This window comes from Triticum aestivum, chromosome 2A (genome assembly GCF_018294505.1).
Source record: "Triticum aestivum cultivar Chinese Spring chromosome 2A, IWGSC CS RefSeq v2.1, whole genome shotgun sequence".
Lineage (NCBI taxonomy): Eukaryota > Viridiplantae > Streptophyta > Magnoliopsida > Poales > Poaceae > Triticum > Triticum aestivum.
Window position 1 is genome coordinate 739,897,646 of NC_057797.1, and position 21,728 is coordinate 739,919,373.

Below are 21,728 nucleotides of genomic sequence, written 5' to 3' on the forward strand. Positions count from 1 at the left end.
CCCAGTTGCACTCATATACTTGCTTGGCCATGATGAAATCTACAAGATAGGTGATTCTGGTTCAAGAATGCATTGATTAAAGTACACTGGTATGTACAATGTTAAACCGGAGACAACTCTATCTAAACCGGAGTTTTATGAAGCAACAACATCTGGCAGTTCAACAAGGGGACTAATGGTATATACCGGTTTGGCAATTTTTTCTACAAAGTTAAACCGCCTGGTCTAAACATTGAAACAGTCGAGATTGCAGATGAGTAAGTATGCAGAAACAGGTTTCACAAAGATTATACTACAGCGTTGGATCTGGAACATGTTCATAAAAGAGATAAAAAGTCAAGGCCCAAAAGGAGCAGTGCCGAATCAATGAGCCTCCGCTACGGATAAGATCTATGGTCTTAATATGCGAAAGTGAAAACAGGGGGTAAAAACTACTGCTACACAAAAGCAAAGATTCACAGACTCGTCTAAAGATCTAGCATATGAACAAGGAGCAGGCGATGAATACTAGAGAGCATGGAAACCCTAGAACAGATCTATAATGAAAAAGATAGAAGACTTACCGGAGCTGAGGAATACGCGGAAGGTCACCGCGGTGCTCTGGTACGCTCAGGGTGATGCAGCGGCCAAGGTTGGTGCAGTAGTTGACGGCGGCGGCGGAGCTCCGAAGCTGGGCGACGCGAGGAAGACGAAGCAGAAGGGCATGAAGGGGAAAAAAGAAATGACCCTTTGGTCCTATTTATAAAGAAAGGGACATGTGTCAGGCGCGAGAATCAAGGGGCCGCGAATTTGGAAACGGAGTTGTCGCCTCGATTGTCGCAGATCTATTAAACAAGAAGGTATCATGGATAGTTTCTTTATGACAGATGACATCATTCCGGTTTACAGTAATCAGAGAAGATGACATCACGGCAATTCACCAAACTACAAGAAGATGTTGAAGATGAAGTTTTTGCTAAAGGATTGACATGAACCTGTTCAAATCAATCTGGGGCCTAATGTTGGGGATATTACTACTGGGCGTAAACCGGCCTATCTGGGCCGGATTAACTTCATCAGTAGTTAAGTATGTTAAAGCCCATGAAGGTAGATGAGGGCTTAAAGCCCATGATCGGTTTAAGGCCTGTAGCCGTAAACCGGCGTCGGTATGTAAACTTGTATTGTAAGTTAGGAATAAGTAGAGACCAAACTGAACATGTATATGAGCCGGTGTTGGGACTCTGTAAACCGACGGGCGTCACCCATGTATATAAGGGGACGACCCGGTGGCGGTTCAAGGACGACAGACAACCACTCGAGACTTAGGCGAAGCTTGTTTTGCTCCCTAGTCATCGAAACCCCATCAATTCCATCACAACTAGACATAGGCTTTTACCTTCATCGAAGGGGCCGAACTAGTATAAACTCTCTTGCGTCCTTGTGTCCGCTTTAACCCCTTCAAGCTAACCCGTTGCGATGGCTCCACGACTAAGTCCTATCACGAGGACATCTGCCGTGACAAAACCACGACAGTGTTGGCTCGGTGCACAGCTAAGCAAGAAGCATTGGAGAGGAAGAAGGTTCGCTTTGATGTTGCCAACTACGACCGTCTTAATGCCAGTGATATCTTATCTGGCTATCTCAGTCATGTACACTCCAGTCGTGAGTCTGAGATCGAGATGGTTAAGCAACTTCAGTTGAAATATGAGGTACGTTGTTTCCGGTTTACCAATATTCCTTCAACCCCCAAGTCTGTAGATTATGAGAGAAACGAAATAACATGTAGACTTAAAATATAGGCCGAGACCTTTACCTCTGAATATTTGCCTGATATTGATAGAACAAGACTTCACCCATAGTCCCCAAGGACCGGTTTATTTTGATCATTAATGAATCGATACTTCAGAATTTAAAACCATCTGCAAAGTACTTAACATTCCGGTTTATCCTTGATAAACTTGCTAAACTGCGTACATTAGCCCCCAAGTGCCAAGTGTTGTTACTTTGTAAAGGACTTGGGACTTCAAATATGTTGGTAGAGTCATAAAAATTTGATTTGGCATACATTAGCCCCCAAGTGCCAAGTGGTTTATTCGTAAAGTACTTGGGACTTGAATCTTGAATTTGGATACTGGAATTTAAAACCAAGTCTTGACTTATCTGAATGTTTCACAGAATGCATTGTTTGAACTAAACTCTCAACTGACTGACGCAAAGACCCGGCTAGCGAGCCAGGAGTCAGAAATCAAGTCTTCCACCTCCAAACTGCAAATAAGCCTTTCTGAAACGGAGAATTTGAAGACCGGCTTTGCTGCGAAAGAGAAAACTTGGGAAGATGAGAAAACACTTCTGACCCGGCGAGCTGAGACAGCCGAAACATCTCTAAAAGAAATATCAACCGAGCTGAACGGTTTAAAGGGCCGGGTGTCTCAGATGGTCGCTGCTATCTTTGGTAAGCTGCCTTGTTTTGACCTTTCGTGTATTTTATGCCAAACCGGAGTATAATCCGCCAACTGACTCTGTTAAAAATATATGCAGGCCCACGAAGTAAGAATCTAAGCCAAGATCCGTTGATTAAACTGAAAGCAGTATACACTCTGGTTGAACAATTACATATCGGCGCACAACGGGCTCTGGCTGCCATATCTCCTGCTAATCAAGGACCCAACCGGCTCAGCGATGTCCTGAAGAAGCTGTCCATCCTTCCTGCCCGGTTCCAAGAAGTAAAACGCTCATGTGCGCGAGCCAGAGCTTTGACTGCTCTAAGCCGCTCCAAGGCTTGGGTGCCAGACCTAGACCCGGCGGACGTAGCAAGGGGCTATCCTACCGTGAAGGAGGACGGGTCTCCTTTTAGTCAGGATGATTTCATAGCCTGTGTCCGCGAAGTCCGGCCCCAGGCGACTAGTCTTGGAGATGATACCAATGTTGACAAGTACCAGCCGGGTTTTGATAGTGAAAATAAGAAGATGGCCACTCCTTCATACAAAGTAGCAGATCTGATCCCACCTGTGAGAGAAGATACCTTTGCCCCAGAAATTGACCTGGTCGGCCTGATTGACGACGAAGCCGAATTTGTCGCCATGAATAGCTTTGATTGGTCAAAATCCAACTTCCAGCAAACAGAAGGTGGTGAACCGGCGAGGGAGGGACAATGATCATCTTCATAGGCTTATAAAGTCTTGTAATAACTTTAGTTGCTAAAACACCGCATGTTTGCTTATGCCATCATGCATAAAGTACTTCTATGTGAATCTGCTTCCAGATGTCAATGTATCCATCGTTTAATGTTTGTCCCTGCAATGGTTGAACTCTGTTCCTGAGAATACAAGGAAAAGACTGGCAAGGCGGTTTAGAACCAACTAGGCTTAAACACCTAATGTACAACCCATAAATTTACTCAATAAGAAAAATAGAGACAAATGTAAATAAAGGATAAGGTTTAATACTAACTCTTGAGTTAACGCTGCAGGTAAGCGCGTATAAGTAAAAACCATACCTTATCCTTGTTGATCCTTAAATCACCGGTTTAAATAACCCGGGTGATGAATTGATAATTCAATATGTATGAAAAGTTAATACTCCTTGAATACTTAATGATCATCATATCTTAGTAGCTCGTACCTTTGGATCCTTGAACCACCGGCTTGAATAACCCGGGCGGCTGTGTTGTCCAATAATTGAGCCAACGAAGAAAACCAGGCTATCTTATTTGTAATATTGAAACAACAAAAACTCAAAGGCAAGCAACAGATAATAAACATAATTTTAACTCTGTATTCAAAAGGTTGGGGGTTTCTGATTCGAATACGATCAGTAAACCGGACCAAAGGGGTTAAGCTAAGGTCCGAATACGACCATATAGCCCCCAGTGGCTTTGGTGTTGCGCCGATCAAGAGGGTACCGACATCTATGTTCTCTTTGGTTCGAATACGACCTATGTTTGAACAAGAAGCCCCCAAATGACCTTGAGAGGTTTTTAACGACCCTGATTTGAATACGATCCAAGTCGTACTCAAAAGGGGTTAAGCTATGATTCGGATATGATCAAGAAGCCCCCAAGTGAGTTTGGCCTTGAGCCGATCAAGAGGGTTATGACAGCTATGTTCTCTTTGATTCGAATACGACCTATGTTTGAACAGGAAGCCCCCAAGTGACCATGAGATTTGCAGCTAGATTCGGATACGATCATGAGCTGGACCAAAAAGGTTAAACTTGATTCAAATATGATCAGCTCCTTAATAGTCATTTGTAAGAAATAATAAAGATGTATAGTCTGTGAAAAGAAAGGAGACCGATGGTCTTACTTTATTGCTTATCATAGTATATACAACGTGAACGTATGTACATGTTGAGAGCCGGTGGCTCAAGTGTAATATGGCCGAAGTTGAGCAATGTTCCATGGCCGGCGGGTCTCCTCTTCCGACTTACGTGAGTCTGCATGCTCTCGAACGTCAATGAGGTAGTAGGAACCATTGTTTAAATTTTTACTGACCACAAAGGGTCCTTCCCAAGGTGGGGATAACTTGTGTGCATCTGAAAGATCTTGGATGAGCCGGAGCACCAAGTCGCCTTCCTGAAAAGTCCTGGACTTAACCCGGCGGCTGTGATAACGACGCAGGTCCTGTTGATAAATTATTGATGGTGCTGCTGCTAAGTCTCTTTCTTCATCCAACAAGTCAAGCGCATCCTGTCTGGCTTTTTCATTGTTAGCTTCAACATAAGCCGCCACACGGGGCGAGTCATGACGAATGTCACTGGGCAATACTGCTTCTGCTCCATAAACCATGAAGAGGGGTGTGTAACCCGTAGACCTGTTGGGTGTAGTATTGATGCTCCATAACACTGAAGGCAACTCCTCTACCCAACAACCCGGCGTTCGCTGTAAAGGAACCATAAGCCAGGGTTTTAGCCCTTTCAGAATTTCCTGATTGGCTCTCTCATCTTGACCATTGGATTAAGGATGAGCTACAAAAGAAACATCAAGCCGGATGTGCTCTCGCTGAAAAAATTCTTCCATAGCCCCTTGGGATAGATTAGTGCCATTGTCTGTGATAATACTGTGTGGAAAACCGAAATGGAAGATTACTTTTTTCATGAACTGAACCGCCGTGGCTGCATCACACTTACTCACAGGCTCCGCCTCAACTCATTTGGTGAACTTATCAACAGCCCCCAAGAGATGTGTCTTTTTATCCTTAGACCTTTTGAAAGGTCCCACCATGTCAAGCCCCAAGACTGCAAACGGCCAAGTGATTGGAATCATCCGGAGCTCTTGAGCCGGCACATGCGCTCGTCGTGCAAATTTTTGACATCCGTCACATCTACTGACCAGATATTCTACATCAGCGTGAGCCGTCAACCAGTAAAAACCGTGACGAAACGCCTTGGCCACTAAAGATTTTGACCCGGCGTGATGACCACAATCGCCTTCATGGATCTCACGAAGGATTTCTTGACCTTCTTCGGGGGAACCACACCGTTGAAACGCTCCGGAAACACTGCGATGAAATAACTCTCCATCCGGAATAGTCATGGACTTAGATCACCGGGTTATTTGCCGAGCCAGAGTCTCATCCGCTGGCAACTCTCCCTGGGTCATGTAAGCCAAGAATGGCACCGTCCAATCTGGGATGACATGAAGAGCCGCCACCAACTGTGCCTCCGGGTCAGGAACAGCTAAATCTTCTTCTGTGGGCAACTTGACAGAGGGGTTATGCAAAACATCTAAAAAGGTGTTGGGTGGTACCGGCTTACGCTGAGACCTCAGCCGGCTTAAAGCATCAGTTGCTTCGTTCTTTCGACGGTCAATGTGTTCCACCTGATAACCTTTAAAATATCCTGCAACAGCATCGACCTCTCGGCGATAAGCCGCCATGAGAGGGTCTTTGGAATCCCACTTGCCAGATACTTGCTGAGCCACTAGATCAGAGTCACCAAGACATCTGACCCAGCTCAAGCTCATCTCCTTTGCCACTCGAAGACCATGGAGCAATGCTTCATACTCTGCTGCGTTGTTAGTGCATGAAAACATCAACCGTAACACATAACAAAATTTATCACCTCGTGGGGAAGTTAATATGACTCCAGCCCCCGAGCCTTCCAATTGCCTGGATCCATCAAAACGAATAGTCCAATATGTGTTGTTTGGCTTCTCTTCTGGCATCTGCTTCTCTGTCCAGTCATTGATGAAGTCAACCAGGGCTTGAGACTTAATTGCAGTACGTGGAACATACTTCAGCCCATGAGACCCAAGCTCAATTGCCCACTTGGCAACTCGCCCCGTGGCTTCTTTGCTTTGAATAATGTCCCTCAAAGGAGTAGAGCTAACCACAATGATTGGATGTCCCTGAAAGTAACGCTTAAGCTTCCGGCTTGCCATGAACACCCCATAAACAAGCTTCTGCCAATGTGGATATCGTTGCTTAGATTCAATTAGCACTTCACTGACATAATAAACCGGCCGCTGAACCGGATGCTCTTTGCCAGCCTCCTTGCGCTCTACCACCATAGCCACACTAACAGCCCGTGAGTTGGCAGCCACGTATAACAATAGCGGCTCTTTCTCAATTGGAGCAGCTAGGACCGGCGGCTCAGCCAGTTGTGCCTTCAGATCCTCAAAAGCGGCGTTCGCAGCATCGCTCCAAATAAAAACATCTATTTTCTTCATCAACTGATACAGAGGCATAGCCTTTTCCCCTAACCGGCTTATGAACCGACTCAAAGCGGCCACACGACCCGCCAGTCGTTGAACATCATTGACGCAGGTTGGTTTGGGTAGAGATGTAATTGCCTTGATTTTCTCCGTGTTAGCTTCAATACCTCGTTTAGACACCAGAAAACCCAAGAGCTTGTCGGCTGGCACTCCAAAAACACACTTGGTCGGGTTAAGCATCATCTTGTAAACCCGAAGATTATCAAAAGTCTCTTTTAGGTCTGTGACCAAGGTTTCCTCTTCCCTGGATTTCACCATTATATCATCCACATAGGCATGAACATTGCGCCCAATTTGATTGTGAAGACAATTCTGCACATACCGCTGGTAAGTCGCATGGGCACTCTTAAGCCCAAAAGGCATAGACACATAGCAGAAAGCCCCAAAAGGAGTTATAAACATTGTCTTCTCTTGATCCTTGACTGCCATTTTAATCTGATGATAACCGGAGTAAGCATCTAAGAAACTCAACCATGCGCAATCCGCCGTAGCATCAATGATCTGATCAATACGGGGAAGAGCAAAAGGATCAGCCGGACAAGCTTTGTTCAAATCTGTGTAATCCACACACATACGCCAGGTGCCATTCTTTTTTAGTACAAGCACCGGGTTAGCTAACCATTTGGGGTGAAAGACATCCACAATGAACCCAGCTGCCAAGAGCTGGGCCACCTCTTCTCCGATGGCCTTGCGCCTTTCTTCATTGAACCACCGGAGAAACTGTCTAACATGTTTAAACTTTGGATCGATATTAAGAGTGTGCTCAGCGAGTTCCCTTGGGACACCCGGCATGTCTGAAGGTTTCCATGCAAAGATGTCCCGGTTCTCATGGATGAACTCGATGAGCGTGCTTTCCTATTTCGAATCCAAGTTTGCGCTGATGATGAACTATTTGGATGAATCGCCAGGCACAAAGTCAACCATCTTAGCGTCATCAGCTGATTTGAATTTTAACTACGGCTCATGCTCTGTTGTTGGTTTCTTTAATGACGTCATGTCCGCCGGGTCAACATGATCCTTGTAGAATGTCAACTCCTCTGTTGCACAAACAGATTCAGCATAGGCAGCATCCCCCTCTTCACATTTCAAGGCTATCTTCCGGTTCCCATGGACTGTAATGGTGCCCTTGTGACCCGGCATCTTGAGCTGCAAATATACATAACACGGTCGAGCCACGAACTTGGCATAAGCCGGCCACCCAAACAGAGCATGATATGGGCTTTTGATTTTAACCACTTCAAAGGTTAATTTTTCTGCTCTGGAGGCATACTCATCCCCAAAGGCTACTTCCAGCTTGATCTTACCAACTGGGTATGCCGACTTACCAGGTACCACACCATGAAAAACAGTGTTGGATTGTTTAAGATTTTTATCCGTCAATCCCATCCGGCGGAACGTCTCATAGTAAAGGATGTTGATGTTGCTGCCTCCATCCATGAGTACCTTAGTAAACTTGTACCCACCAACCTGAGGTGCCACTACCAAAGCCAAGTGACCCGGATTATCAACCCGGGGCGGGTGATCCTCTCTGCTCCATACAATAGGCTGCTCCGACCAACGTAAATAACATGGAATTGCCAGCTCAACGGCATTGACGACCCTCTTGTGGAGCTTCTGGTCCCTCTTACATAGACTAGTAGTAAAGACAAGATACTGTCCGCTACTCAACTGCTTCGGGTTGCTCTGATAGCTGGATTGCTGTTCCTGCTGATTCCCTTGGCCGTGTTGCTGATTATACCCTCCTTGGTGACCATGATAACCCTGACCGTGAAAACCTCCTCCGCTTGAACCGGCGCCCGGGCCCTGAAAGCCGCCTCCACCTGAGCCGCCACCTGGGCCGTGACCTCCATCAAATGCATTTGAATTTTTAAATGCCTTCATGATCGTGCAATCCTTCCACAAGTGGGTGGCTGGTTTCTCCCGGGTGTCGTGTTTTGGACAAGGTTCGTTCAACAACTGCTCAAGGGTGGGGCCTGACCCGCCCGATCGAGGGGGTTGTCTGCCCTTGCGCCGCTGATTACCACCCTGTGCATTGGTATTGGCAACAAACTCATCAGCCTTATGTTTATTACCTCGAGGAGTTGTCTTTTCTTCGTCAGACACCGGGTCTTTGGCGGTATCAGAATCAGCGTACTTGACAAGAGCCGCCATCAACGTTCCCATGTCATTACAGTCACATTTAAGCCGCCCCAACTTCTGCTTCAGAGGTTCAAAACGGCAATTTTTCTCCAACATCAAAACTGTTGAGCCGGCATCCATCTTATCAGATGAATGTATTATCTCCTTGACCCGGCGCACCCAATAGGCTGTATATTCTCCATCCTCTTGCTTGCAATTGGTCAGGTCCACAATCGACATTGGCTTCTTACATGTATCCTTAAAGTTCTGGATGAACCGTGCCTTTAACTCTGCCCATGAACCGATAGAATTGGGTGGCAATCCTTTTAACCAGGTCCGAGCCGTTCCATCCAACATCATGGTAAAATACTTGGCCATTGCAACATCGCTAACCTCCAACAGCTCCATAGCCATCTCATAACTCTCAATCCAAGCCCCCGGTTGTAAGTCAGTCGTGTAATTAGGCACCTTACGAGGCCCCTTGAAATCCTTGGGCAACCGCTCATTGCGTATGGCTGGGACCAGGCAAGGTACGCCTCCGGTTCTTGTGGCCACTCCTGCCTCAATCGAGGTTGCTGGATAAGCCGGAAAGGTTTGGTGAGCCGCCTGCTCTGCTACTATCTGAGCCGCCTGTTCCGCCTCTTGACGAATCCTCTCCTGATCCGCCAAGTTAAGGGCTCCAGCCCACACCGGCTCATGCCTATATGGCCGGTTGCGGCGTTGAGCGTTACTTGACATTTCTGCGGACTCCATGTGCCTACTGTAGCTCGGGCTCCGGCTTGGGCGAGGGGTTGAATGAATCCTGTCTCGATTGTAGGAGTATGCATCCTGCTGGGCCAAAGCTGTCTGAAGTAGTTCTCTTACCCTCCGGGTTTCAATGGCTGCTGGCGAGTCGCTTTCCATTGGGAGAGCTGCCAGACGAGCCGACGCTGCGATGAGGTTTTCCATAGGGTTGGAGAAGTGACCCGGAGGTGTTGCTACATAACGAGGAGGAGCTGTATTTATGCGTGGTGGCTCCATGGTTCGTGGCTGAACCGGTGCACCGGGTGTCACGACCCGGTTTACTTCCGATGGGTTGCTTCCCCCAGCTCCGGGTCTATGGAACAGGTTCCTTGGATCCAGCGTTAGAGGCAGACGCGACTGAGTTTTCTGATGTCTCCTCCTCATGACCTCGTTCAATGCATTAAGATCCACTGAGAGCCGGAAAGTTTCTGCTTGAAGCTGCTGGGCATGAGCATCCAGAGCTGCTCGTTCTGCTGCCATCTGGGTTTCCTCCGCGGCTAGATTTTCCTTAGCTTGCACCATCTCCTCCCGCAAGCGTGCCACTTCTGCATCATGCTGGGCTTTATCCGCCGGTTCTACCACAGCGGTTAACAGAGTCATCAGTTTATCCATGAGGTCCATTAGAACCTGAGCCGGGGGGCGCGCGGGGTCTCCTGACCCGGCAGCTGCCGACCCGGTGGTTGCTGCTGTCGCTGCGGTGGAGTTCTGCCCGGGCTGCGTCCCTGCCATGAAGACTTCGGCCCAATTCGGCGGCTCAAGGGGGTCCGGAATACTGCTGCCATCGGAACAGCCCCCGAGCATGCCATCTTGCAGTTGGTACAACGAGTCCGTCTCACCTGTTGATGATGCAGTATTAGAGAAGATGGCCGTCTCCCCGCCTTCCATCGATCCTTTGGAGTATTCGCCGCCATGGACGCAGCCTACGAAAGCATGCTTCACAACAGATTGAACACGGGCGGACCCGGCGCGCTGAGCCGTTTCGATGACGTTGGTGTGGACGTCCGGCTCAGGGCCTGACTTGCCGATCCGGCCGATGAAGACGTGAATTCCGCTGAAGGGGACCCGGTACCCGTGCTCGATCGAGCCGGCCTTGGGGCCCCAGCCTTCATCGTCGATGTAGAGTTTGCCGCGACGACTCTTGGTCATCCGACCCACAGCGTATCCCTTGAGCCCTTCAAAGCCGCCCTTCAAGAACTCAAATCCACCGTGCGCTGGCCCCATGGTGGGCGCCAACTATCGTGGAGTTGTCACGGCAGATGTCCTAGAGCAAGTACTTAGTCGTAGGGCCATCGCACTAGGAAACTTAAAGGGGTTAATCGGGACAAAGGACACGAGAGAGTTTTTATACTAGTTCGGCCCCTTACGATGAAGGTAAAAGCCTACGTCTAGTTGGGATTGGTATTGCTGAGGTTTCGATCTCCAAGAGGCTCAACTCGCCGGCTTGGTTATTGACTTGGTTGTTTCTTGCCCTAAACTGCCACCGGGTCGTCCCCTTATATACACGGGTTGACGCCTGGTGGCCTACAGAGTCCCGGCCGGCTCATAACCGTGTCCGGCTCGGTGACTTCCCTTACATGCCTTTCCTTACAAGTATTTCCTTACATACGGCGGTTTACAATATCGGGCCTTAAGCCGGCCCCAGGCCTTTGGGCCTTCTATATGCTTCATAAACTATCATCTTGAATGTATATTGGGCTTCTTATGTAACCCGCCATTAGGGCTGACCCGGCCCCTCCTGGGCGGGTCATATTGGTAGTAATATCCCCAACACTCACCCTTTTTCTTGTGGTTTTGTTTGACTGCACGCTTGGCAGGAACAGTTCCCCCCTTTCTTCTACTTCTAATATATTCACATGCAATTATCCTGTATGTTCTATAATTTTTTTGATGCAAAATAATGAAATGATTAAAATCCTATTGTTGTACAATAGAACTATAGCGGTAGTTGTTAGCACGTTAGGGCATCTCCAACGCTACCCCCCAAATCAGACACCTCATCCGTCCGCGAACACCGAGGGAGCTAGACACCCAACCATAGCTGCTTACAATTCAAACCACATCTCAACAAACCGGGCGAGTGCAAACTAGATGATTTTCATATAAGCCAGATGAAAACATTTACATTTCGGACATATTAGCTAAGCTATAATGTACTAGGCTAGGCTATTCTAACCTAGTCTATCGCCAGCCACTGAGGATCCCTATTCCCATGACATGTCTTCCCCATGTCAGACAACAAGCTCATAGGACGGTCGTGAGCAATGAAGGGATATGCTTCAGTGGAAGGGGAAGAGTAGCCTCCGCTTTCGTGAAGCACCGATAAATGTTGGTTTTTGGGGTAGGGGAAGAAGGTCACCATGGGCCCATGGCCTACGCCCCCGCGAAGCGGGCAAGCCACCGGTTATGTAGGCTGGCAAGACGGTGGCGGTGGCCTTGATGGGACCTGTCGTGGAATTGTCACGACAGATGTCCTAGTATGAGGACTTAGTCGTCAGGCCAATGCGTCTATGTGGTAGCTTGAGAGGGGTTGAGCGGAATCGAGAGACGCAACACAAGACAGGGATTTAGACAGCTTCGGGCCCTGGGAAACATCATCCGATAACAACCCTACATGCTGTTTGAGGCTAGATCTCATTATCATCACGAGGGAGTCGTCATAAACCGGCTCTCCTCTTTGTGTCTAGCCCTAAGATTGTTTCTTCATGCTTGTCCCTCTTTGGGGAGCCCTACCCCTCCTTATATATGTTGAAGAGGTGGGTTACATGTAGAGTCCAACTCAGACTTAAGACTTAACTATTCTAACTTATCTTCATGGGCTTCTTAACATCTTGGGCTTCATAACATCTCAGGCTTCATAACTCCTGGCAACCCAGTTATCACTGTTTGCCGGTTTAAGATGGTCTGCCGGTTTAAGATGGTCTGCAAGTTTAAGATCTGACTTAACTCCTGCCGGTTCACCACCTGCCTTAACACTTTGCCGGTTTACCACCTGTCGGTTTACCGTCCGTCATAGCCATCTGTCTTAACTGTCTGCCGGTTTACAACTTCGGCCGGGTCATACTGCGGGGTATATCTCCGACATTAGCCCCCAGTTTAATTTGGATTTATCCATGTTAAACTGATCCTGAGCATCTTTGAATCCTTGTCATTTCCTTCTAGAAAATCCGGGTCAATAGGCCAGCTTCATAATCAATTTGCTGACATTGATTTGTCACAGAGAAATATTTGTGAAAAATAACTTCTTTGACTCAGCTCCCAATACTTAACAAAAATATTGGTGTTTGAAATACTCATCTGATCTTCAGCCGGTTTAAGAATGTAGAACTTTGCCGGTTTAAGAATGTAGAACTTTTGCCAGTTTAAGACTTAAACTTGCCGGTTTATCATTGCCAGTTTACAAATATTGATGGCACCGGATCATAATTGTAGTTAACATCCAGCTTGAAAATATACCTCTTATATGCCCATCACTTGTAGCCCCCAAGTTTTAAGAAGGTAGCATAGCAACAGCTTAAGACTTGCTTCAAATACGAATGTCACAAGCTTGAAGAAATCCCGGTTGTTCATCTCAATCACCAGTCAGAACTGAGTATTCCATATATGTAGCCCCCAAGTGCCGGGTTGTCATGCTTGCAGCAACCTGGGACTTGAAATTGCCTTATGCTTATAAAAACTTCAACCAGTATAGCCCCCAAGGGCCGGGTCATTATGCAATAATGAGCAAGGACTTTATAGATATGATCATGTAGACTTGAACAGCAACGTGTAGCCCCCAAGGGCCGGCTCAGTAAGATAATATTGAGCTGGGACTTTATATATACCTCACTGAGAATAACAGTATACGATGTAACCCCTATCATGGGGCTTGAACCCATATCCACAAGGTTGAGAGCTTTGTGCTTTACCAACTGAGCAGTGGATCCTTCAATAATAGATGAAAATTTGTGTACCTTGAATTGTTTGACAGGAGCAATTGGTAGCCCCCAAGGGCCGTCTCATTGCGATGAGTCGGGTCTTCAATAAGTGAGCAAACAATGACTTTGTATTAGCCCCCAAGTGTCATGGTGCATGCTTGCAGCGACATGAGACTTGTGTATTTGATGTAATCTTAAGTTGAATAATATAGCCCCCAAGTGCCGGGTCGTAAGCCTGCAGCGACTCGGGACTATTCCTTCAATTGTAGAATAAATCATATCCGTTGATAATATGATAGCCATTGCGCTAAAGCGACTTTGAAAACCTTAATCATAATACTGGTTATTGATAACCATAATTAAAATACAGCCGTGTTGGCTATTAAAGATTTTGGATAATATAACCTGGTTTAAAAAACCGGTTCCTGCCATATAAGCCGGTATATACATGCTATGATGATGTAATGATGATGCAACGTATGATGCAATATATGATGATGTATATGTATGATCAAGAGGGTTTAAGCTATGGTTCGGATACGACCAGAGCCCCATGTAGTCATAATTATGGCATTGCGCCCATCAAGAGGTGTAGCTATGGTTCGAATACGACCAAGCCCCCAAGTGATTTCCCTGGTGCCCTTATGCTGATCAAGAGATGTAACTATGGTTCGAACCCATAGCCCCCAAGTGATTTTCCTAGTGGCCTTATGCCTATCAAGAGGTGTAGCTATGGTTCGGATACGACCAAGCCCCCAAGTGATTTCCCTGATGCCCTTATGCTGATCAAGAGGGTATAAGCTGTGGTTCGAATACGACCAGAGCCCCCAAATGATTTCCCTGGTGGCTTTAAGCCTATCAAGAGGTGTAACTATGGTTCGAACATAGTCCCCAAGTGATATTGTGAGCTGTGCTCAAGGGACACCCATGTTTGAGCTGTGATGTGCAGCAGACTCTCTTTGGCCCCGTATGATAATATTTGGCTTGATAGCTGGAGTACCGAAGTAACCAGAGCTGTGCTCTTATGATAATATTGGCTTGATAGCCAGATCAAGAGGTGTAGCTATGGTTAGAATACGACCAAGCCCCCAAATGATACTATGAGATGTGCTCAAGGGGCACCTATGTTTGAGTTGTGATGTGTAACAAACTCTCTTTGGTCCCCTTAATTTCTTCTGAGAACTCGAACTTGCGAGAGATTATTCTTTTGAACCAGAAATTCTTAAACCGGATATTGAGAGCTTCAAAACTCTGTGGGAGACAGCTTTCCCTTGAGCCGGATTTTTAAACCGGAATCCTTCTTCTTAAGCCGGAAATTTTCTGACGGCCTTTAGATTTTCACCAATATGGCGATTTAGGGTCCTGCATTAGATAACTTTGCAAGCCGGAGTAATTGCTCTTTTAAAGAAAGCAATACATAATATAAAAATATACTGGATGAATTTCACTTGATACGCCAGGCCAGTAATTATCCACCGCGGAGTTCATGATCACCATGGTGAAGCGGAAATAAATCATGGGTGAATCCGCCGTCGGAGCAGACAGATGAGTCAGCCGCGATATTATAGGCCGGTGCGGACGGGCTAGTTGTCCTCCGCATCGTAAACCGGCACGAACGGGCAAGTTAATCGCGGGCGCGGTCCCGGCAAGCTGATGTAAACCGGGCCACAGGGACGGCGACTTGCACACATTCATTCACCGGGTGGTATGACACGGACGAAACGCCGGTGCTGAATGTTGCTAGCGCGTGCTCCGTGCCCGTAATATAACGCCTCATTTGTAATAAACAATTGTCCTGCGTCAAAAAATATCACATGTCAAAGTAATTGTTCACACAAAAATTAATATGTGCTATGAAAACAAACCGGACGGATATCACCTGATGTTTTTTGTTCGGACAATGGATAATCCGTTCGTCGCGACAGAGGCGGTTTAAGCAGGTCGGCGACTCAATATGGTCCCAGCGGTTCGAGCAGAAACCCTCCGAGTTATTCTCCGGTTCTTTAAACACCCGGCACGGGCGATGCAGATGTATACGTCGCTTCGGACGCCGGCGCACGAGGGCCGGATCATACCTTGGCCATGAGTCAATTGACCTGATTGTTTTGTTCGGCGAGTCCATAGAGCTTTTTCTTATCTCTGCTTCGGGCACAAATGTCTTGACGTGCAATATTACATGTATATTTGCCCCGTTCATCAATTGGCATTAGCCTTACTAGTACTTTGCATTGGCTGGGATTTTCTTGTTAGGAAGATTGACTCAGCCTTAAGACCGTCGGCTCACGTGTGAACTCCTCAGCAGATCTCTCAAATTTGACAGCAACAACAGCAACACCACTCAGACCGTCTGTTCCCGATCAGCAGCTGATCCAATCCTTTCCTACTGAATCATATCTTCAAAATCAGTTTCTTCAGTCGCCACGGCTGCATAATCAACTGCTTGCTCTCTGCTAACAGCAGCTATAGATCTTATGGTCAGTATTGCAGACTGTACACATTGCCATGTCATTAAATCTATATTAACTTCAGAAGATAGCTGCCGCGGCTGACAAAATCAACAGTACATGAAGTAATTCCTTGGTTTCATATGCAGTTGGCTGATGTACGTGCAGATGTTGCTGAACCTGAAGAAAATACACTGAAGCCCGACAACGGAGGCAACTTGAGGCCGGGGCAGCCTGTCGGTGACTCTCAAACCGGTGAAGGCGCGCGGGGACGGCATCAACTCGCAGCTGTGGTGAACCGGCGCGCGGGGAGCAGCAGTAGCGAGTTAACAAGGCGGGTTAACAATGCGGCGCGGCAGGCGGCTCAAAGCCGGTCGGCGCGGCGGTTTACCGTGGCGACAACGGTTTGAAGAAGTGTGGCCGGCAGTAGAAAACCCCAGCGCGTCTTGCTTGCTCCGTCAGTGAGGCGGAGGAGACTCAACGGCGGCTCAATCGTAACGGCGGCGGTGTCCAAAATCAGTAGGCCGGCTCTGTGCACCCGCGGATACAGCAAGGGCGGTTTAAAGCATGGCGATGGGGGCGGTGGCTCTGTAGTTTTAGGCCGGTTCACCAGCAGAGGCGGAGTCGCGGTCACAACATTGAGGCCCGGCGGCGGTTTGAGCAGGCAAAACACTGCAGCAGTTTGGAGGAGGCGAGGCCCAACTGCAGCTTGGAAGAGCGGTGGCAGGCGAGGCGCAGGCACACGGCTGTGAAAGCCGCCGAAGGCGGCCGAGGTAGGAGGGCCGGTCCAAGTCGGCGGATTGGATTGCCACTGATGGCGGGTCAAGTGGTCGGCGACTTGCGCAAAGCAAGTCAAGGCCTGGCGGCGGCTACGGCCAAGTAGGTTCAAGTCAACATCTTGACGAGGCGTAAAATGGCAGCCCTCGGCGGTGCCGGCTCCAGTAAGTGCTAGTGTCTGCTCTCGGCCGGCATGAATGGACGCTGATGCTCCGGTGGAAAAGAGTGCGAGCACGTGAGAGGATTTTTGGTGGGCCAAGATTGTCGGACTCGTGCGTGTTAATGGTCCGGACTCCCGCGAGGCCTCACCCCCATTTGTGGGGAAAAGGATGTCTGAATCGGTCACAAACCGGTAAAGACTCGCGTTGGATGATAAAACACATCTGAACCGCGTGGTCTAGATGGACAGTTTAAGAGTCCACGTTGAAGATGCCTTTATATGGCTTCCCACGAATTCCAAAGATTTGAAAAATCGCATCGTCAATCGGCCAAGCCAGTAAAAGATAGGGGACCGTAGCAGCAGAAATTGACCCTAGTAAAGCATTTGACATACCCAGTAACATATTAATGTGTATATTTGAGAGCACAAACAATTTATCACGAAAAAAACAGGAATCACAGTTTCCACAAGCAGCAGGAGGAGATGATCCTTGCAACATGAACCCAAGCTACCCTTATTCCCATCAAGTGGCTACTCCGGGCAATGTAAGTAAGCAGCGCCTAGATGAGCAGCACGCCCTCTCCTTACCAAGGAGGAGGATGAGAGCGGAGGTGCCCACCGGCGTTGGTGGATCTTCAGAGCGGGAGGGGACGGCGCAGACGAGGATTACCTAGTATGGTTTCCCGGTTGGTTTTAGGGGCCGGGGGAGGAAGCCGCCATTGGAGGCCGGACGGAGAGGCTCACCGGGGTTGGAGGAAGAGATCGATGCGATGCGTTCGAGGTTACGTATTCCATGTGGGGGTCATAGTTTTGCATGTGGCTGCATGCATCGATTGATACAGAGGCCAGGGGTTTTCCTCCTTTTCAAAAAAAAATGTGAGGGTCATAGAATATGTGTCAGTGCTCGACTCACGGGTGTCATGAAAATGCGTTTTGTGGTGTTTTCTGTTCAGAGTAAAGCGCCGCTGTACTGCAGGTTCCAACTTGGCGTGTAAATTTGCTGTCAAAAAAGAAATGTCATCAATTTCGCTCTATTAGTGACCTCTTGCACAATCCCATTAATAAGTTGTTCATTGGTCAATTTTTGGTCATGGATAAGCATTCCAAGGCAAGTAAAAGGAAAGCTCCTCAATTTGCAGTTAAGCATGTTAACTGCCCAAATGCCACTCCTCTAAATCACAGACCACAATCATAACTTCACTATTTTCTTTTGAGATTATCATAACTTCACTCTTATGATAGTTGATATGCATTCCTGACACTGCCTCAAAGTAGTACAGCAAGAATTTCAAATGTACTAGAATGTTTGATCAGATGGCTCCACCATGGTAACAGTATCAATAAATTAGGCACCACACATATAGTAAACGCACCTTGCTCTGCGTTTTCTAAAATCAGGGCTAAAGCCTTAACTGCCAGATTGAAAAGCAGGGCAGCTGCTTCCTCATTTGTGATTCATTTCAGAAACTTTGAAAGGATGGATCATGCACGTTGTTAGCGGTTGGGCATATATATAATCCCATAATTTTGGTCAACCAAATTTCACCAAATGCCGAGTCTGTAATGTTAGGGTGTGGAAGATGTTCTTTTGTAAACTCCCGTTTCAGCTCCCACACGTACCCTGATGACTTCTGGGATCCAGTAAATATGGTCTGGGTGTATGGCCAATTAAGAGAGAAATGATCATCAATCGAATATCCAGAGAAGAATGTGAGCTTAAGACTTTGACAATGTAGCATCCAATTTGTCTGCAATCATACCAATCCATGCCTGCAAGGAAGATCACTGGATGATGAGTAATTGTCTGGCAAGTCTAGTGTTCAATGTGTGGTGCTCTTTAGCTTGTAAGTTATAGACTGGAGCTACATATTTCAGGAAAAATTATTAATTCAAGTATTCAACATAAAACATACTAACAAGCTCATTTTGAACGAAACAGTATACCTGATCAAGATTGGTGAAGCCCCTTATAGTGTCACCACCAATAACTGCAATTCCTTTGTCACCAATTGGCTGCAATATTAGAGCCTGTAGACCAGAAAAGTTGTAAAATGCTGTGCATTCGTATTTTTAGATAAACAAATGATTTGCATTTTGCATACAAGCATCTGTAAACATGACGCGGAGTTAATTTTTCTGCTATCCAAAACAAAAGGGAGCTTCAGGTCATCTTCTGCTTAAATGATACTGTGAGATGTAACCAAGTTAAATCGTCTGAATGCATCCTAACATCGAATAATTTATCCAAAATTAAACGAATTTGCACCTGTGTGTTAGCTGGTAGAAATGGCAGCTCAGTCCTTCCAGGATATAAAGCAAGATTTGCTAGATACGATTCTGCAAGAAAACCACGATGAAATTTCTGAAACCAACATAAAAACTTCTAAATAACAAATGGCACTCACGCTTCTTGGATTCCATGGCACTCTTGTAAAGGGAGCCTTGGATGAACCTCTGTGCATCCACAGTAACTGCACTACCATCTTGTAGAGAGGCTGCAGCAACCCCAATTTGAAGAATGCAATTACCTCCATACACAACAACCAATGATTTGCAACAAGTTGCAGCCGTCAGGGAATCCCATGTCCTATTTATAAGAGAATAAGTAGCATCTAGCTTCACAACATGAATTCCTTCATATCAAATAAGTACTCAACACAGAACTTGGTGAGATTGTTTAGTTCAGGTTCTGATGAAGTCAGCTTCACAACAGAAAATCTAGTTTGTTTCTTGTGTAAAATGAAAACAGATTTTTTTTAGTCAAAGTAAAATAAAACCATAAACCGAGCATGAGTAGAATAGTTACCAAAGGAGTTCATGAAGAGCAGAACTTGATACATCCGCATCTACTCGCTTACAATTGACACCTCGAGGAACGACCTGGCATAATTTAACATGGAGAAATCACAATACAAATTAAGTCCAGGAATCCCAATATGAGACAGATCAAGCTATAAGATAGTACATACTCCCTCCGTCCCCAAACAAGTGTCTATCTTAGTACAACCGTGTACTAAAGTTAGTATAAAGTTGAGAAGTTAGTACAAAGTTGAGACACTTATTTTGGGACGGAGGGAGTAATTCTCACCTGAGAAATGGTTTTCGGGCGGATTGACAGCCAAACAAGGCCGGCAAGAATATCAGTTACAGAGAGCGCCAAGGTGAGTATGTCCGCCCTCGACTGCGAACTGTTTGGAGAACAAAGAAAGACCAAATGAGCAATCTTGGGGATCTACAAACACCGAGGACAGAACGGAACTGCGGGCAGAAAGAAGAGAGCAATTTGGTAGTGCAGGGAGACCTGGAGGCGTCGGAGACGGCGGCGATGCCGGAAACGGCACGGTTGAGGAGGACGGCGAGGAGCGACGCGCCGCCGACGAGGATGGGGAGGGCGCGGACGAGCGTGTCGTTGCTCCGGACCCAGTCCCCCACCCACTCCTGCCGCTGCCGCATTGCGCTGCTGCATATCCTGTCCCCTCGCTGCGGATAAGAAGCGAAGAGTTTACGCAGCGGGGGAGAAGGGGAGCAAGGAGAGGTGAAGGGAGGGCGGCACCCACGCTTGGCGGAGGAGGCTGCGGCGGGAAGAATGTTATGGAGGGAAGCCGGCGGCGGCGGCGGCGGCGCTGGGAGGAGACCGGCCGGGGCGTCGATGGGAGCGGAGCGAAGGTACGGCTTCTCAGCAGGCTCGTCTCCATGTGGCTCTGCTCAATCAGAATCCAGTGGAGTTTGCTCCCGAATGTTTTTTGGTACTCCACCTCAAAGAAAAAAAACTGACAACAAATATTAGTACATGTGAACGTTCTAATTAGTTTACCAATGGCACATAGAAATAGATCAAAATGGCCTAATACGGTCTTACAGGCATGCTAAAATTCTATGTACTAGACAATTTGCATGCTTCTGAATATGTAACTGGATTATATTCAGATTGTAGCTTAGAGGTCCAATATGTTCAGATATTTCAAACAGTGCTTGTCTGACATGGTAACGATGCATCATTCATCTTTGTTACTGAAATGGGGAATGGAGAGGGTGGACTGAGGACCGTACCTGCCCCCGGCCTCCGGACAAATCGGGGCGGCTGACGGCCTGAGCCTACTGGGCGTCTGGGCACGACGGCCTGCTGCAGACTGCCGACTGGCGCTGGCGATAGGGCCCGGCGACGGCGACGCGGCGAAGGCGCGAGGCAAGCGGCCGGCGGCAAATCGGAACGAACGCCTAGAGGAGCAGAGGGGAATTGGTTCGGGGACGGAAGAGCGAGACGGGAGAGGCTCCTGTGCGTGAGTAGGCCGCCGGTCCGTGGCTGGACGTGGAAACTGGAAAGGCCGCGGCCGGTCGTTCCACTGGGTGTTGGCTTTGATGGAACGAGGTCATTCTGAATACCCGTAACAAGTTTTGGTAGAAATATCGTTTTGTTTTGGGCTATAGAAAAGAAAACAAATTTCTGACACTATATAAGAGAAAAGGTGTGCCATTTTTTGTCAGAAATTTCTCTTTTTGTATTTCCCAAAATACAAAGTATTTCTTTTTCAGATTTTTACGAATGTGTGTATGTATTCATGTATTTGATATAAGATTTTTTTTAAGCAACGAAACTGTGTTTTTTAAAATTTTCAAATACCGGGAGCCCTGGAGCCCGGTAGTTGCAGGCACTTTTCGTCGTTTCTGTCCATCTCCTGAAGCGGGTGTAGTAATTGCGACGTCACTAGCTTTGACTTGAACTTGATAAAGATTTCCCTGTCTTTTCTCTTTCGGATGAGATCTCACAAATTTTAGAATAGACCACATCCCTTTTTTTTCAGTTGTATTTGACCCAATATTTTCTTTAGACTTGCACAAGT

At 47.1% G+C, this 21,728-nt stretch overlaps 1 protein-coding gene across 2 annotated transcripts; it reads right to left on the reverse strand.

The window, feature by feature from the left end:
• Positions 1–18,126: 18,126 nt before the first annotated feature.
• On the reverse strand, positions 18,127–21,221 carry LOC123190762 (protein COFACTOR ASSEMBLY OF COMPLEX C SUBUNIT B CCB4, chloroplastic). Of its 2 annotated transcripts, none has more exons than XM_044603472.1 (9): positions 20,938–21,221; positions 20,445–20,657; positions 20,189–20,367; positions 19,976–20,075; positions 19,694–19,767; positions 19,293–19,474; positions 19,154–19,224; positions 18,832–18,915; positions 18,127–18,657 (listed from the first exon to the last, which is right to left on the reverse strand). In XM_044603472.1, exons 2-9 carry the CDS (start codon positions 20,580–20,582, stop codon positions 18,604–18,606), a joined length of 882 nt encoding a protein of 293 aa, XP_044459407.1. In that variant the 5' UTR covers positions 20,583–20,657; positions 20,938–21,221; the 3' UTR covers positions 18,127–18,603. The 2 variants fall into 2 exon arrangements, with proteins under 2 accessions (XP_044459407.1, XP_044459408.1); XM_044603473.1 differs by having other exon boundaries at positions 20,445–20,642; positions 20,938–21,207.
• Between the last annotated feature and the right edge of the window lie 507 nt (positions 21,222–21,728).